Below are 18,159 nucleotides of genomic sequence, written 5' to 3'. Positions count from 1 at the left end.
TAAAAAATAGAATTTCATTTAAAGGTATTAAACTTTTACAATTTTTGAAAGAAGATACCTGAACTTCAAAACGTTTCAATTTAGAGTATCATTTTTTCGGAAAGTCTCAATTATAGGTCATTTGTTAAAATTTTCTGTTAAATCCTATCAAAATTTTTAAAATATCTATTTTTTTTAAAGAAAAAAATAAAAAATTATTAGGATTTAGGTATTAGTTAGAATTTAATGGAATTTACAAAAATACTCCTGCCTGAATTTTTAATTTTTAATTTTTTTAAAAAAATAAACATAAAGATATTTTGAATTGAGACTTTTAAAAAAATAAGTACCTTAAATTGAGATATTTTGAAGTTCAAAAAAGATAAAAGTTCCATACCTTTAAATCAAATTTTTAAAAAATAATAATAATAATAATAATAATAATAATATTCATCCACCATCGTTAACAAATAAGTTCTGAGAGAGATATTTTTTTTCTGGGATATTTTTTTTCGATGTAAACTTTTTGGCACGTGGCAATGATTTTTTCTGAGTGGTCGGAGAATGCATTGAAGATTTTATTTTCACATTATACAGACGTGCAATTTCCAATTTGACCGACACTGTTTTGCATATTTTTAATTACAATAATGTCCTCTACAAAGAGTTCAACACGTGGCACGACCTGACAAGAAAAATAGCAAAGCGACTAAAATTGATGTCTCAACAAAACTAGCAAGTACAGCATCGCACAACAATTAATATAATACTTGATTAACAATATTAATCCGATGACGTCACATGATTAGGTCATATCAGTTTCTGATTTTTCTTCTCGTTTGACCAATTAAGTAGAGCCTTGTAGTAACGTAAATTAGTAAAAAGTGAGAAATCCAGATCAAATCGGTGGCTCAAAACTTACTTAACCAAGAATAATAATAAAAATAAATCCCAAAGTAGCTCACAAGTCAAGTCACGCTTGAAAATTGAAATTATAATAACTATCTCCCGCAACACGTGGAACATCGAGATTGTTCTTGGTTTCGATTTGGACAAGTATGGACCTTTGATACCATTTGCGTTGGATTTGTGAGAGTTAAAATATTATTAGGAAGACTAAAGTTACCACCTAAATTACTTTTAGGTAAATGTTTTAACCAATAGATTTATACCCAACAATATTTTACCACGTTAGCTTAAGATATTTGTATATTTTGATGAAAAATGCTAGATTTATAATTTGTTGACATATGTTAGAGCATTCGCAATGAAGTCGTCAAATAGACGAAATCACAAAAATCAAAAGATTTTGCTTAAAATATCGTCTCCAACGAGCTCGTCAACACCATCATCAAATGGAGGATTGTCAGAAGCCCTCGTCTAATAAGAGGAGCGTTTCGTCGATCGTCTCTTGCTTTTTCCAATTTTTTATTCCATCTCTTTTCTCTTACTTTCCTATTCATTATCGTCTCAGATGCGACGACCGGAATAGGATCCTTTCATTCGACAAGTCGTGTGGATGGCCGGTTGGGCGTGGAGCACTGGCGTGGCGAGCTGTTCAAGTGGAGGTACGACAAATTGTCGGCAAACCACGGCGTTACTAGCGTTGATAATTTGGCCGATTTTGCTCCGGCCGTAAAAAATCCGGTACCCAGGCTTTATAATCTAGCCGATTTTGCTCCGACCTTCAACAATCCCGTACCCAGGCTTGATAATCCTGCCGATTATGCTCCTGGCGTAAAAAATCCGATACCTAGTGTTGATAATCCGGCTGATTCCGCTCCTGTCGTCAAAAACCCGGCCGATTCTCTCCCGTTTTCGCTTCCGCTGATCTATCGGAAGGTTCTTCTTTTTTTTAAAAAAAAAAAAATTTATTTTTATAAAAAAAAAAAAATTAATATTTATTTGAAGCAGGGAATATTTGAGGAGTTTGATATTTAGAGCTTTTGAAAACTAGGTAGCTAAAATAACAAAAGTGATATTTTTCCTCAAAATTTGCTGAAAATTTGGCGAGTTCACTACAAATACTCTAACACGTGATTAGATGATGTTAATTTTTTTTTAGTACCTAGCATGACTTCAATCACCCGGTAACATGTATTAGCAAATTGTAAAAGAATTAAGAAAAAAATAAAGTAAAAATCAATCATTATTGTTTCATTTGGCACGTGAAAAATATATGTTTTTTTAATAATTTAAAAAACGCATGCCACATTTAAAAGTTTATTTGTAAGAAATTTTTTGTCTTGTTTATTTTGTTTACCTCAAAAGAGTTATGAGACACTTTTTAAATTAGGGATTTGATTCCTGCACTACACCATCACAACAAGTGCACAACAACTCCTCACATGAGGGTAAACTCCAGTATGTGAAGCTCACCCTCATGTGAAAGATTATTGTGCATTTATTGTGTTGGTGTTGTAAATCTTAACTTTTCTTTTAAATTAATAGAATTATTTGCAATTCAATAAAATCACGGATAAAATTCAAAAATAAAAATAAAATCACAATCACGGATACTGATTCTATAATTTTCCCAAAAAACAATAAATGTAACATTAATGCACCGCACATGCATCATATACTCGGGTCAATATTGTCATCTTACCATCGGATGACTCTCTCCAGTCTCCAGGCTCCAGGCTCTGCCTTAATTAAATATAACTAAAAAAAGAAAAAATCGTTGTAAATTCCAATTCCAGTCCTAGACCCATGGAGGATCTATTTCTCATAGGGAGATACGTGTCCATCTTAGGCGTGGGCCCTCTGTGTCCTGCGTTGATCCCACACAGTAGCTGTTGGGCAGACTACCGTTGGATCAAATCTTGATCCAACAAAAGTCCCGTCGATTTGATATTGCACAATCTCCTGAGGGTCCCAGTCACCACAGTCACCGTGGGGCTCTATGGTGGGTCCTGTGCTTTTTGCCGTGCTTTACCCTCTCTCTCTCGCTTTATAAAAACTGTGAATTTAAGATCCGTTAATAGAGGCCGTCAGATCCCGGTTCGTTGTTTAAACGAAAGACAAGTGTCCTGATGAGGTTTTCTATTGTGACAGGATTTCCCAAGGAAACTCATTACTTATCACACTTCTATTAAAGGTCAAATTGTACCTAATGGTGGGACCCGTAGCTTTCCAATGTGCCACCTAGCCATATTATAGAGAGACGGTGTAACATTGCTGACGTCCTTCCTATGCGTACATTAGATTCTTTTGTCGAAGCTGTACGAATCTGATACGTTCTTGTATCGACGAGTAGGTAAAACTCTCAAATAATCATCTGCCGCGTGGAGAGGAATGACTTTTTAGCAGAAGACTATGTTTTTGACGATTTCAGATGCCGAGGAAAGCTGACACCCAACGAAGTTGTTGCAGGTGCAGATGGATGCTTCGAAGAGGTTTAACAGAGGATCAAACTCCGCCCAATAATAGCGCAGTGTCCAGACCTGGACCGCAAAACCAGCGTGGCATCGCAGGATCGAGAGATGACACGTGTCGGTACAGCGAAAAGCGAGCGAGTACGATTTACAATCAATGCCTCATTTCCTCTGTTTTGTTTTTGGTGGAGCGACGCCTCGTTTCATTCACTACGGATGCGTGTGTCATCTGAACTGATATCTTCTCACACGTGTCACTTTCTGAGCCGTCGCTTCCGCTTCTTTTATCCCATCCTCGCCCTTCCCTTCTCTTTCTCTTTCTCTCGGTGACTTTGGTGAATGTGAGTGAGCTACTAGTATATGGAAGCCTCAGAGGACGAGCAACACGAGGGAGTCGACTCACTCCCTGAGCCGGAGCTGGTATCGACGAGCTCAGGCTTGTCTTCCATACTCAACACGGAACTGACGGAAGATTCCAGGAGCAGCTCGGGCGACAACTCCTTCACGAGCAGCAGCTCCGGCGACATTTTGGCGATTCTGGTGCCGGAGGCGGTCGCACCGATGCTGTTGGACCCCTCGCCGTCCGGGGAGGACTCGACGGTGATGGCCGCGGCGAGGCAGAAGTGCGTGGGGAGGAACAACAAGGGAGTGAGCTGGGGATCCACGTCGGTGATTGGGAGACGGAGAGAGATGGAGGACGCCGTGGCCGTTGTACCGGGCTTCATGTCGCGCACGTGCCATCACGTGGGCGGTTGTACTGCCCCGGGCTCCAGAACCTCCGGCGAGATCTCGCCCGTCCATTTCTTCGGCGTCTTCGACGGTCATGGTGGCTCTCAGGTACCTTACATTTTTTTTTGAATTGGAATTATTTCTGGAAAAAATTTTACATATATTTTTTCAATTATGGAATATTAATGGAACAAATATTGCGAGAGAATGGCATTTTCCGTTGAGTAATTGCAAAATGAATTCAGAAACTGCCTAAAAGGCAAAAAGAAAAAAGCTTTTCCGTTGTATGAATATTTACCAAGCGTCCTGAGAAGGAGATGCCACGTTTTGTACTGGGAGTGGTCCATAGCGAGAGAATTGATGGCGCGTTTCCTCTCGTATGGACACGTTTCATTTTAGGCCCTTAAATCTTTCGAGCCCAGGATCTTGGGCGGGCTCGCCTTTGCTTCGCGTGAAAAATTCGGTGCAAAGGAAAGCTACGGTCAATGCCACATACACAGTACTTGTCCTCACAGACACACCCCTTCGTCCGTTGTACGAATATCACTGTGATGAGCAAAGGGAATAGGAAGGACCCACTGAAAATTAGGATCACAAAGAATCTAAAGTTAAAATTAAATAAGCGTCGCACTGATTGTCTTTCTTTTCTTTTTAGTATTTTTTTTTTTTTGTTATAGAAAATTGTAATATACGGCACCCAATCCACAACGTTTCGATTTACTTGTTGGATGAGAATATCTCAATTATTGGATATATTAAATTAATTATATATATATATATATATATATTTTTTTTTTTTGGTTTTATTTTATTGCTTGGGTAGGATCGAGACTCGAGAGGTTCCGTTTTTGTTGGAAATTAAAATATAGGTGGGGTCACATGTCCTCTCGTAGGCCACGTGTAGCTGCTTATTTATTTATTTTTTCTTTTAAAAAAAAGTTATTTGTTTTGCACTTTCTCTTAGACAATGATTGTGCCTATGTAGTTGGATCCTTATGGAGTTATGGTGAACACCTGTACCGCTGTATGGCACTGGGTAATCTGTTTTCTAATATTTATATTTCTACAAAAGGAAAATGCTAAAATTACAACAAGTACACAACTCTAAGGCACATCGGAGGGATTCACATGTATGGGCTTCACCTCAATGTGCCTTAGAGTTATGCACTTGTAGTACATTTGTAGTGCATATATCATTTTCTTTCTACAAAATATCTGTAGAGAGAAAATCAAAAAGATATGAGTAATGTTTATTGCATAATTCTTGTACAATTTTTATATAACTCTAATAATTTTTTTTAAGATCAACTATTGAATATTTAAAGCCCACAGGTAGGAAAACAAATTTAATGGTTGATCATAAAAAAAACAGTTAGAGTTGTGTAAAAGTTGTACAATAAACATTACTCGAAAAGATATACCCAAAACAAAAAAGGTAAAATAAAGTTTGCAAAGCTGTTAGAGCATCTCCGCTCCAACAGAATAGGTAAATAGTTCATAATAGTCAAATTTGACTATTACGAGCCATTTTTGGTCTTCAACAAAATAGGCAAAATATATTTTTTTTCTTCTAGTTGTAATAGTAAAATGGGATGAAAAGAAAGTTGTTCTTAGGAAGTAAGTGTTTACTATAATTTATAAATTAACGTGATAATACATACATAATTAGTGACATAATTAAGAAAACAATTTTATTTTATTATTTCACTCATTATAGACTGCCTGTTAGTTTATAAATAACTTTATAGTAATTACCCAACAACACTATTTTTAGAACGCAAAATTAGGTTTCTTTTTTTTTTTTGGAAGATTGAAAATCCTTTTTATGAAGTATTTATTTATTTATTTTTTGAAAAAATCTATATCGCCAAAATGGGCCTTTTTCCCAATATTCATGATCATAAAGTGTGAAAATTTGCCAATCTAGAGCATCCTACTAACATTGGTGGTTATTTCTAGGTGGCTAAATTTTGTGCAGAGCGAATGCATGAAATTATAGCAGAAGAGTGGGATAAGGAAGCAGTTGACGGCTATGATTGGCGGAGGAGGTGGGAGTCAACATTCTCTAGGGGTTTTGAGAGGGCTGACAATGAGGGCGTGACAGAGGCAGCAACACCAGAAATGGTTGGATCAACTGCAGTTGTGGCTGTTCTATCTGGTTGCCAGATTATCATGTCCAACTGTGGTGACTCGAGGGCAATCCTTTGTCGAGGGACTAAGACAATCCCCTTAACCGTCGATCAGAAGGTCAAGTTCAAAACTCTTTTAATCTTTTTTGTTCTTCATAAAATTGAAACAGAGTGCCATTTTTATTTTCTTGCTCCTAGTAATTTGTTTGAAGTACCTTGTACTAAAAGTTGCACTTGATTTCATGGACTCAGCGATACTTGTCAAGTATTGGGTTTAAATTTACATTCATAATAGATTTAAGTATAATTGTATAGATAAGGTGATAGAGAAATCATATGGCCTTTTATAAACATAATAAACAAAAGCACTTTCCCGGATATTGGGTTTGAACATGTCCATAAACTTTGGAGAGGGGTACAAAAAATGGAAAAATGAAAGCCAATTACGCGGAAATAGGTTCTTCTTCTTAAATTATTAAGGTCTTTTATTAACAAGATTAAGGACATTTGTTGTTGCTTTTACAGCCTGATAGAGAAGACGAACTCATGAGAATAGAAGGAGAGGGAGGGAAAGTCATAAACTGGAATGGTGCTAGGGTGTTTGGAGTTCTCGCCATGTCCAGAGCAATAGGTTTTCTTTTATCTCTATTTCTCTTATTCTTGAATCTCTTGTTCAGCATTAGTCATAGCTTTTGTGTTCAATTCGATCATTGATCAAGGCATCTAACCATATATGCTCTCACCAATATCATTATGCAAATGTCATCTAGGCTCTTTTCTATTATGCTACAGTTTATTTATTTTTGATTCCAAAGATATTACAATTGGTCCGGATTACATCTCATAAAGTGGAGATTCCTAATTCAAATCTCTTCCTCCCCTTGGGTCAACTCATTTATCAGGAAAAAAAAAATATTTGAGAAGTTTTGAAGACTGTGAGAAGCTTTCCAGAGCATTATAAAACACCAGCCCTAAACTTTGCATGACTACTTGTATGAAGACAAATTTTTGGGAGTTGTGAGTTGTTCATCTGAATGTTTAACATTAGGATTTAAAAGATGCGTTAATACATTATGACTTATGAGTAGGTTGAATGAGAATAAAGTCAAGAGCTGAAATGCATGTTGAGGAGATAGAGAACGGTCCAAGAAAAATGAACTTGGAACATGATAAGGGTGGAACTTATGAGAAAAGCTTTAGCTCTTTCGGAATTTATTTAAGTATGATATGAATTCAACATGGAGACCGTAAAATGGACTTTCCTGGCTATATAAATAATGTGTGCTCAATTTCTGTTTCTTATTTCTTGCTGACTCTGTTGAAATTATGAGGAACTCGAGAATCTGCTTGTACTAATATTGGAAGTTCTGAAATTCAACCAAAGTTTTAACAATCTAGTCACTTGTCAGCATAGCATGCGATATGCATCTTTCTTGTAGTACTTATTGCTTGACGGGTATGTTTCAGGTGATCGATATCTGAGGCCATGGATAATTCCAGTGCCTGAGATTACTTTCATGACTAGGACAGATGAAGATGAGTGTTTGGTTTTGGCAAGTGATGGGCTTTGGGATGTCATGACTAATGAAGAGGTTGGGGAGGCGGCTCGCCGCCTTTTGAGAAGGTGGCGGAGGTCCTTGATGACGGATGACCTTTCTCCGGCACAAGCTGTAGCTGATAATCTCACTGAGATAGCATATGGAAGAAACAGTACTGACAACATCTCTATCATTGTTGTTGACCTGAAATCAAAGAGAAGGCGCCATCAAAGGCAGTGAATAAGGGGAGTGGAGAAACTCTCTCCCTCCTTTCCCAGAAATCCAATTCACTCGCACCCTTTGAAGTTCTGTGATAAGAAAGGCAGGAGTGATCTAGTGAAATTGCACTTGTTCTATAAACATGATCAGAGGCCCCCCACGTGGCACAATTGGTAGCCCCTGTACAGTGCTGACTTGCAAACACACATCTGCCCCGAAACCACCTGAATTGGTTTGTTACGGCAAAAACTAGATCAATCCTCCATTTTAGTTGGCTTGGTCAAGGAAAAACTAAGAGACAACAATTTGTTCAATATTTTCACATGAAGATGAAGAAAAGAAAAGAAAGAAAAGAAATGGCATGGTATATCTTTTTTTTTTTTTTTTTTTTTAAAGTTATTTGCTTTATTTCTGTACATATTTACCATCTTCCCTTCCTTTGGCCCCAGTGAGAGAAGCAAAAAATGGTGAGAAACTTGGTAGATTCTCTTCCCTTTTAACCATGGAATCCTACAGACGTGCCTCTGCTTTTTTATCCCCACCTATTATTCAATATATTTTGATTGCTGAGGGTCCAAATGCTTTGAAGGATCCCTTTTAAGTGGCTTCTATAATTTGTGAGGTGTTTGGAATCTTATTTAGTTTTTCAAAATCCAGAGGTCACTTTAGTTTGATTTCTTCTTCTTCTTCTTTTTTTTTTTGATCAGTAGTGTTACAAATTGTTATATCCAAAAAACAAAACAATTTTTCTGTCTCGATTTTGTAACCTCTTTTGTTTTAGAAAATTCTAATGTATACTTTTTTCTTTTCAAGTAATGATAGATACTCATATCTTATTCCACTTTTAAATAATTAGGATAATGTAACGGTGCTCATCAGCTCAATAGGGATGAGAATTGAAAATTACTATTTTCTTTAATTATATATAATTAATTATTATGTGATTCCTAGCATGCTCAAATTAATATTTAAGAGATCTAAAATCCCTAATTTTATTGATTATAGAAACTTCACAAAATAACTACTTATAGCACGGTCAAGAAAGATTTTACACACATAATAAGTACATAAGAAAACATATAATTAATTTATCTTGGATCAAAATTTTCTAGATTTTATAAGATAATCTTGTGATGAAATTCTTACAATCATTTTTAATTACATGATGTAGATTTTGCTATCTTAGCATACATTTTAATGATATAACAAATAAACAATGTAAAAAAAACACGGTTCCACCTCACCCACATTTTATTGGGTTGACGTGGCAACGTACATCAACCTATTTATTTATTTTTAGAGAAATGATTCTTTACCACCTAAATATACAATTTTTCACCACCATGTCTATGTGGCAAAGTGGTCCCCCACTTTATTTTATTTTTTAAAAATAAAAAAACTCTAAAGTTAGTAGGGGACCACCTTGCCACATAGACAAGGTGGTGAAAAGTTGTATATTTAGGTGGTAGTGAATCATTACTCTTATTTTTAACAAGGGCTAATGAGCACTGCCACGTTAAATGAATTTAAAGTTAAAAAAAAGTAATGCTAGAAACTTCACTTTTATTCTATCTTATTGAGATAGTAGTGCCAGTCAACCCTGGATTATTATTATTTTAACATGGAATGATCCAAGGGTTGATTGGCAGTGCTACTTACTAGGAGTTGAGATAAAAGTAGGATAAAAATGTAGTTTCTAAACTTATTCAAACTTTTGAATAAATTCGAAAAAAAACTATCTTGCCTAAGATAAACATAACTCTAACGTCTCAATCACATGCACTAGGAGAGGAATTAAAATTCAAAACCAATTCAGATATTAACAGCATGGGAAGTATACTCCCAACAAATGACTTTTTTTTTTTTCCCTTATATATATCTTTTCTGTTTGCCACTGCGTTATTCAAGTCGATCTGTTTAATTCCTTCTCGATCGGCTTGCCGCTTAGTATCTAAGAAATGGAGATCAATCCCTTGCAGCAACAGATTGCGGCTATGAAGCAGTCCCTCCTTGCTGAGGTTCTAGTTTCACTTTATTTTAAATAATACATATTGTTAGCGTTATTATTATTATTTTTATTCACTTTGTCTCTGAATATAAGTGTGCTACAGGAAATATTATGATTGCTTCCTCTGCCTGTTTGAGGATCCAGTATGTGAAAATCTTATGTTTGTTAATGTGTTGTTATTGTTTTTGTTTTCGGAAACAAAAATTAGCAATCATAAGATTTATATGCTTAATTACTTTATGAGCAATGGAAGATCAATAAGATGATATATATATATATATATATATATATATATATATATATATATATATATATATATATATATATATTTTTTTTTTTTTTTTTTTTTTTTTTTTTTTTGCAGGAAATCCTTGACTACGAGTTCCTTCGATTGGAGCGGTTGGCGGATAAAGACACCCCCAACATTGTCGAGGAAATTTTCACCTTGTATTTCAGTGACTCACCTAAGGTGATAGCTTCCCTAGAACAAGCATTGTAAGCAGTATATCACGAAATATGTATTGTTTAAACTTTATATTTTTGAGCAAATATTGCTATATATATATATATATATATAACCACAATGTTGGAATAAGTGGTTCATATTCTCTTAGTTATTGAGTAATGCAAAATACTAGTATAAATGCCCAGTTGTCGGAGCTAAGAAGAGTGAACAAAAAACCCTACTGTACAGTACATGGTATTTTTTGGGTTTTTCATATATGTCCGTACAGCTATGTTGTAGTCACATTGTCGAAACAAGAAAATCTGTGTCTTGATTTTCAATCTCTTACTCTTTCTCTTTTTTATTTTATGTTATTCATTATTATTGTGTACACAGTAACAACAACAATAACAATAATTGCTTTGAATTCAATGTTCAAATTTGCAATTGGAAATGGTTTTAACTAAGGTAACATCAATAGTGCCTATGTCCCCCATGTAGGGAGGAACTTCACTTCGATTATGCTACAGTAGACAGGTACCTTCATCGGCTCAAAGGCAGCAGCATGACGTAATTAAGATTAAGATTTTGAGTGAAGCTCATTAAGCTCATTTTGAAGATCATTATTAATTATTGTTATTTGCAGCATTGGGGCTAACAAGGTGGCGATACAAACCAATCAAGCATTGGAGTGCTGCAACAAAGGTGACATGGAAGGGTACGTAAGGAGAACCAGACAGTGTAATCATTTATGTCATTAGAGATTTATGCCATTGATTTCGAGGCTTAATTTGTTGGTACTCATGCTTAATCATCATAGACAATTTTTACATGAGCCAGGTGTAAGGCTGCAGTTGGAAGAATAAAGCAAGAGCATAACACTCTCAAAAATAGACTCCAACCTTATTTTCAGGTCTGTCACTCTTTCTCACTCTCACTGATCTCATACAACAAGAGAAATATTATTTAGTATTCTTGCGGCATATTTAGTTGATGTGACATATTCAATTTACTCATAAATTAATTTTAATTTTTTTTTTTTAAAAAAACAATTGTGTGAATTAAACATACTACGTTAATTGAGTATGCTAGAAAAATGCATTTACGAACAAAGAATGGTAATGCAACTCCTACAATTCTTTTACAGTTTACTAGCTAATACGTTTCAGTTAGGTTTGACAATTTTGACACGACTCGTGAATCCGACATGAATACGATACGAATATATAGGGTTTGAGTTTAGGCTATAACTCGTTTATGGCCTGTCAACTCATTTATGACACGTTTATGACCCATTAATGACCCGTTTATGACCCACCAACCTGTTTATGACACGTTTATGACTCATCAACTCATTTATGACATATTTATAATGCGTTAATGACACATTTTTTTATCAAATTAACTAAACGGGTTGATAAGCTAACTCGACGAGTTGACACGACAATCCGAATTGCCAAACTTAGTTTCAGTATTGTGATCGGCCCACATTAGTTACTGAAGTTTGTTTTTAACACCCTCTGATCACACGATAACAAGTTGTAAATCTAGCAATTTTTCAACAAAGAAACAGTCAAATTATCGGTTGAACAGGTTTAAATAAGTGACATGCTAATTAATTAGTTTGTGTTTGTGTGTATGATTTTTTTATTTTTATTTTTTATATTTTATTTTTTTTGCGTTCTTTAGCTGATAGGACAAGCTAGAGTTGCCAAAACAGCTGACCGGCCCAAGTGAAGGAATGATTCGAAATGGTTGAAACATCAGGGAGCTTTCCCTGGCCTGTATGCTGTTGGTTGGTTTAGTTCAATGTCAATTTGCTGGAAATTAATCTTGGTTCCGTCAATAATGTTTAGTCTGTCTGTAATAAAGGTTTCCTAACTATTTCTGATGTTCTTCTTTATGGAGTACTGAGAGGTTTAGTTTTCACGTGGAAGTTTGTTTTTAGCTTTTGGTATTTGGAAAAAACATATTTCCCTCACTAATGTAATCTGCAACTTCCATTTTCATGTTGTATGACTCCGTTTTTTTTGGATACCAAGAGGCCTTAAAAAAAAATTAAGAGTATGTTTGGTAATCGGAATGACTATTCCATTAGAAAAAATAAACACTACAAAAAAAAAACTTCAATTATTGACGTTTTTAAAAACCGTCCAGAATTAAATTTTTACAGACGATTTTTTGAAAACCGTCCTTAAAAAAATAAATTACGACGGTTTCAATAAAACCATTTGTAAATTTACAGACGGTTTGGATGAACCGTCTGAAAATGTAAATTTCTAAACGGTTTTAATGAAACCGTCTGTCAATTTATAGACGGTTTCAATGAAACCATCTGCAATTTGGTTTTTAAAAAGAAGTAGCACTCATCGAAAATACCACTCATTCATATTCCATGTCATCGAACCGCACCACAAAATAAAGTTCACATCTCAACCGTCTCTTTCAAATTTATCAACGACTCATAACACCCCACAATCACACAATCTTTTTTTACTTTATTCACAAACTTAGCCAAAGAATTCCCAAGAGGCAGGGCGTGCAGGTCTCGTTCCTTTTCTTCTCTTTCCAGACGGCGACTGAAGATGGGCGACGGGTTCTGGACGGAATGGCGGGATCGGGATGACGGGAATAGAATTGCGGGAGAGAGTGCCGGAGATGGAGTGCCGGATCTGTCAAACCCATGCCGGTGTGCATGGGTTTCCGACCGATCTGGCGAGGTCGTCGTGGTATCCGGCTAAAACCAACTCTGGGTCGTTTTGGGTTGGAGTTGAGGGGTTGGTAATTGGGGTGGGTTTCGGTGTTTTTGAGTTGTTTTATAATTTCAATGGTTATTTGATTTGGGTTATGGAGTTTTGAAATTCATTGTCGATCGATTGAGGTACACCATTTGTTTGTTTTTATTGTTTGAGGTATTATATTTTTTGGTTGATTGGTGAAAGGGGGTGTTTGGCTGTGGCTATGGTTGTTGGGTCGTGCAATGAGGAAGGAGATATGGGTTGCGACTTGTCTCTCTTAGCTTCTCTTGGAGTGGAAGAGAAACAAAGGAAGACGTCTAGCTTCGATGGGGGTTTGGTGCGGCTGAACGGCTGGATTATGGATGGTGGTGACCAGAGCTGATTTTCGGTGGATATTTCCGGACTCCGGTAGAATGTAGAAGCTTTGAGTCTTTGACTGATAGAAAAAAAAAAAAAATTATTATTATATTAAAATAATAATAATAATAATTATAAAAAAAATAACAAATTTTGGACGGTTTGGGCCCAAACCGTTTGTAATTGCGGACGGTTTGTTCAAACCGTCCATAACCCGGATTAGCGACACATTTTCCTGGACGGTTTGAAATCGTTTAGAAAAAACCATCTGGACATTTTTTTAGATGGTTTTTTGCAATTTTTGGATGGTTTGAAACTGTCCAGAATTCTTGAAATTTTTGTAGTGAAATCTTTTATTAGAAATGGAAGAAGATTGAATAGAATAGCATTGATGATAGAGTAGTATATAGGGGTGGGCACTGGGTGGGGCGGGGAGGTTTTTTGTCCTTTTTGCCCCCACCTCGCAGCCCTACGGGTTGCTTGTTTTGAACCCGCGAACCACAACTTTTAGGAGAAAACCGTGAGGTGTGAGTACATTCCTGGGCGGGGGTGCGGGTTTGATGGGGCAGGGCAGGTCCTCCTGAGTGGCATTTATGTAATATAACCAGAAAAGGGGAATCATATCGGAGTGAAAAAATCTAAACTTATGAAGTAATTTAACTAGAAAGAGAGAAAATTGAAAACCTGAAATGGAATCAATAAATTCTCCATTGCTGAATAGCTTGGTGAACTTAATCGTTAGGATCTTCACAAAAGAGTACAAGCCATCATTGCAACCACTCCCCATCTGATCTCTCGAAATATTTTTCTCGCAGAGTCGTAGGCATTTGTGAAGTAGAGCTCATCCTGCAACTGCAAGGGGAGGCTGTGATTCGTGAAGACTCGAAGAGACTAGAGAGCTTAGAAAAATGAAGAGAAGACTCATCAGAGGAATGGCTACGGCGCTAGAAGAAAAGAAATGAAAAAATGAGGGGGGGGGGGGGGGGGCGTTGGGTGCTGCGGCGCTAGGGTTAAAGGGGATAGGGTTTAATTTTTTGACTTCTTTCTTTACACGGGGCGGGTCCCTGGTTTTTTAGAAAACCGGGACCCGCAACCCGCCCCGCCCTATGCGGATCCCTTATCTTTGAACCCGTATCCGCGATAAAACCTGGAAAACCTATGTTTCACAGGCGGGTCGGATCGATTTCTGTGGGTCTTGCACACCCCTAGTAGTATATGATAAGGCTATAAGGCAATTTGGTGAAAACACAAAAATACACTCCAGTAGCCTCACTATTATAACAAAAAAGTTTTAGTGAATGAACAGTACTCACTAATTTGTTTCCGATCTCTTTCTCCCTTTAATTTTATTTTTTATTTTTCATTTCTCTCCCACACTGCCCATTTTCTTTGGTCCTCTCCCTTGTAATGTTAATTGTTGAGTAATGGTTTGATGAGAAAATTGATGAAAAACTTGAATATATTTTTTAATCTTACAATTTTTGAGGTCTTGGGTCAATTTAGTTAGTTGGGTTGCTTTTTCCTATGTTTCTTAGCATCCAAACAGAAATGTTCTGAAATTCTAACATGAGAGTACATTCCTTTTTTTTTTTTTTGGATGAATCAAAATTTTTTATAAAGCTCAACCAACAGTACACGTTAGTAAGCACTAGCCCAAAAACCTTGAGTAGAAGACACTATCCAGAACGACCTATACAGTCATTACTACAGGAAAGCAACAAACCTATATCAACAACTTTTGTAAATTCCAACTAATTACAAGCTCTATACATTTATCTAATTTCTTAAAAGATCCCTTAGCAAGGATTCGAGTACGAACTTCCCATGTAATCTATTTAACCATAGTTTCCTCAGTTTTCAAATTGTTGTTGTGCACCAAAGCATTTCTTTGTTGCCAAAGATAATAAATGCATGCACCCAAACAAAGTTTACCAAGACTAGATTGTAAGCCTTTCCCCTGGAGTGTAGCAATGCTCTAGGTCATAACCTTCTCCCATTCAGACGGAATGTCAGTAAAGAGGCACGCAGACATCAAAGTCCTCTATATCCTCAAACTAAATCCGCACTGAAAAAAAGATGCTCCTGACTTTCATGACAAGCATGACAAAACAAGCAAAGCACATTGCCAGTATACCCCCAACTACTCATCCGGTATTTAGTCACTATAGCCTCTCTAAAAACCAACCATAGAAAGAAAGAATGCCGAGGGATGGCCAAAGGGTGCCAAACCAACTTCCACCACGCAACAACCGGGAGCTTTACTCGCAATTGATCCCAAGTAGCTGCACAAGAATAAGCACCAATGGGAGAGTGCCAAACAACCAAATCCTCACCACCAATAAGAATCTCAGGCAGCCTACTTTGAATTTTCACAATAGTATTGGACCGGGCAAATGGCCAGTACTAGTCACCACCCTTAATGATCTTAGACACCTTAGCATCAAGGGGAATACCTAAGTCATGCACTGCACGGGAGCCAAAGCAATCCAGCAGATAACTGGTAGGATGCCACTTATCATGCCAGAAGAAAATCTGAGAACCACTCCTTACTTTGAAGCTCAAAAATTGTTTAGCAATATTTCGAAGTTTCAACAACTTCTTCCAACACCAAGAGCAATCATTGGGGATAGAGACCTGCCAAAGGCTCTTTCCTTTCAGCCTATTCTCTTTAATCCAGGCCACCCAAAGAGAGCTAGCTTTGGTAAAGAGAGCCCAAATATGATGCAAAATAGAAGCATTATTCTATACTTCCAGGTTTTTGATACCTAACCCACCTTCACGTTTAGGATTACAAAGCTTCTCCCAGGAAACTTTAGCATGGGCTTTAGTGTCTTTTCCACCCCACAAGAAGCGGTTAAATTTCTGCTGAAGAAGAAAAATAACATTTTTAAGCAAAATAAAGACTTTAGCCCAATAAACCTGCATACTAAGCAAAACAGAGGATACTAGTTGGAGTCTTCCAGCAAAGGACAGATTCCGAGCTAACCAAGAATCAATACGACCAGCAATTTTGGAGACCAAAACATCACAATCAGTTGCTATCAGCTGCTTAGAAAGAAGGGGAACTCCAAGATATTGGATAGGCAACTTCCCTTCATTCATGTGTAGAAAATTCAGAATATCATTTTTAACCCCCAAGGAAACTCCTCCAAAGAACACTGAACTCTTATAAAGAGTACATTTTTCGTATTTATAAATATGACCATTAGGAAGAAAAACAAAATTTTAAAAATATGACCATTAGGAAAAGATTAACATTCAAAAAAAAATTATAGAAAAAATAAAGAAATATGAAAAAAAAAATTATTTAAATAAAATAGTGATTGTGGATAGCTAAAATGGCATACAAATACAAAAATGGATATAATATGATCAATAGCATATATATATATATATATATATATATATATCTTAGGTTGGGCTGTTCCTTTTTTTCTCCTAGACGGGCATGCCTTGGCTCAAAATGCATCGTGGCTGATTTTGAAATCACTCAAATATCAAGATCTATAAACATAAAATAGGCTATGTAAATATGTACATGATGATTTTAAAACGAACGTTGAATTGTGGGATGAATTCAATGATCACTACAAAAATTGCAAAAATTTGCCACGTGCATTTCGGCACGTGTACGGACACTGTACACATGTCGATCAGGTTGCCACGTGTAAATAGCCACGCGTGCGACTCGTGTTAGATTTGGAAGTCACTAACTGCACATTTTGACACGTGTATCTTAATACACGTGTCAGATTAGACATGTGTATTGTAATACACGTGTCTGACAGTTGGACACGTGTATTAAATACACGTGTTTGACAGTCAGACACGTGTATTTCAATACTCGTGTCTACTTGGATACGTGTATTTCAATACACGTGTCCAACTGTCAGACACGTGTATTTGAATACACATGTCTATTTTGTGTGTTTTTTTTTAAAAAAAATTTAATTGTATTTTTTATTTAATTCTTTAATTGTATTTTTAAATTAAATTAAAAATACAATTAAAGAATTAAATAAAAAATTAAATTAAATAAAAAATACAATAAAATTTTTTTTTTTTTAAAAAGTTTTTCAATTTAGTTTTGTTATTTTTTTTTTTAAATTTGTTTGGGTTAATTAATTAATTTTTTTTTTTTTTTTTTAAATTTTCTTATTTCCGACCACAAATAACGCAATATTTATTTTACCCAAAAATATCACAAAATTAAATTACACAAACCAATAATTAATAACGTATTTGTTAACTATGCAAATCTTTACAAACAAAAAATAATTACAAAAAATAAACATATTCGTTAATAACAAAAAATAATTACACAAAATATCTACAAATCCGAAGGGCGTCCCTGCGAAGCACGAGGTACCATCCCAAGCGTGTTCTCGCCAACCGGCGATTGCTGCGCAAGGGATAGTGTAGCGGGCGAAGGTGTAGCGACAGGGGAGTGCTGGCTCAGCCGTCGTCCAATAGGCGACAACGTACCAACCGTTGTCGCATTACCTGCAAGTAATATAAACAATTAAAGTATATAATATTACTTGCAAAATTAAAGGGGTAATGAAAACAAATTGAAATTAATTTTGTCTTATACACAATATAAATCATACCTGCAGATGCACTACTAACTGACGACGTAC

General features: G+C 36.0%; 2 protein-coding genes across 2 annotated transcripts; both read left to right on the top strand.

Annotated features, from left to right (window-relative positions):
- The first annotated feature begins 3,575 nt into the window (after nucleotides 1-3,575).
- On the top strand, nucleotides 3,576-8,579 carry LOC133857778 (protein phosphatase 2C 56-like). Its single transcript, XM_062293123.1, has 4 exons — nucleotides 3,576-4,193; nucleotides 6,045-6,332; nucleotides 6,740-6,845; nucleotides 7,682-8,579. The coding sequence occupies exons 1-4, from the start codon at nucleotides 3,717-3,719 to the stop codon at nucleotides 7,990-7,992; spliced, it is 1,182 nt and encodes a 393-aa protein (XP_062149107.1). The 5' UTR covers nucleotides 3,576-3,716; the 3' UTR covers nucleotides 7,993-8,579.
- A 1,350-nt stretch (nucleotides 8,580-9,929) lies between these two features.
- LOC133857517 (histidine-containing phosphotransfer protein 4-like) lies at nucleotides 9,930-12,161 on the top strand. Its single transcript, XM_062292782.1, has 6 exons — nucleotides 9,930-9,989; nucleotides 10,344-10,474; nucleotides 10,926-10,994; nucleotides 11,071-11,142; nucleotides 11,265-11,337; nucleotides 12,114-12,161. The coding sequence occupies exons 1-6, from the start codon at nucleotides 9,930-9,932 to the stop codon at nucleotides 12,159-12,161; spliced, it is 453 nt and encodes a 150-aa protein (XP_062148766.1).
- The last annotated feature ends 5,998 nt before the right edge of the window (nucleotides 12,162-18,159 follow it).

Source organism: Alnus glutinosa, chromosome 14 (assembly GCF_958979055.1).
Source record: "Alnus glutinosa chromosome 14, dhAlnGlut1.1, whole genome shotgun sequence".
NCBI classification, from domain to species: Eukaryota; Viridiplantae; Streptophyta; class Magnoliopsida; order Fagales; family Betulaceae; genus Alnus; species Alnus glutinosa.
This window is presented reverse-complemented; position numbering and strand designations above follow the sequence as displayed.

What these genes read in the sequence shown, in the direction of transcription:
- LOC133857778 (XM_062293123.1), top strand. Translation starts at nt 3,717, where the DNA reads ATGGAAGCCTCAGAGGACGAGCAACACGAGGGAGTCGACTCACTCCCT. An exon ending in CCTTAACCGTCGATCAGAAG is followed by an intron (nt 6,333 to 6,739) that starts GTCAAGTTCAAA and finishes TTGCTTTTACAG; the next exon opens with CCTGATAGAGAAGACGAACT. An exon ending in CGCCATGTCCAGAGCAATAG is followed by an intron (nt 6,846 to 7,681) that starts GTTTTCTTTTAT and finishes GGTATGTTTCAG; the next exon opens with GTGATCGATATCTGAGGCCA.
- LOC133857517 (XM_062292782.1), top strand. Translation starts at nt 9,930, where the DNA reads ATGGAGATCAATCCCTTGCAGCAACAGATTGCGGCTATGAAGCAGTCC. An exon ending in GCTTCCCTAGAACAAGCATT is followed by an intron (nt 10,475 to 10,925) that starts GTAAGCAGTATA and finishes TCCCCCATGTAG; the next exon opens with GGAGGAACTTCACTTCGATT. An exon ending in GACTCCAACCTTATTTTCAG is followed by an intron (nt 11,338 to 12,113) that starts GTCTGTCACTCT and finishes TGCGTTCTTTAG; the next exon opens with CTGATAGGACAAGCTAGAGT.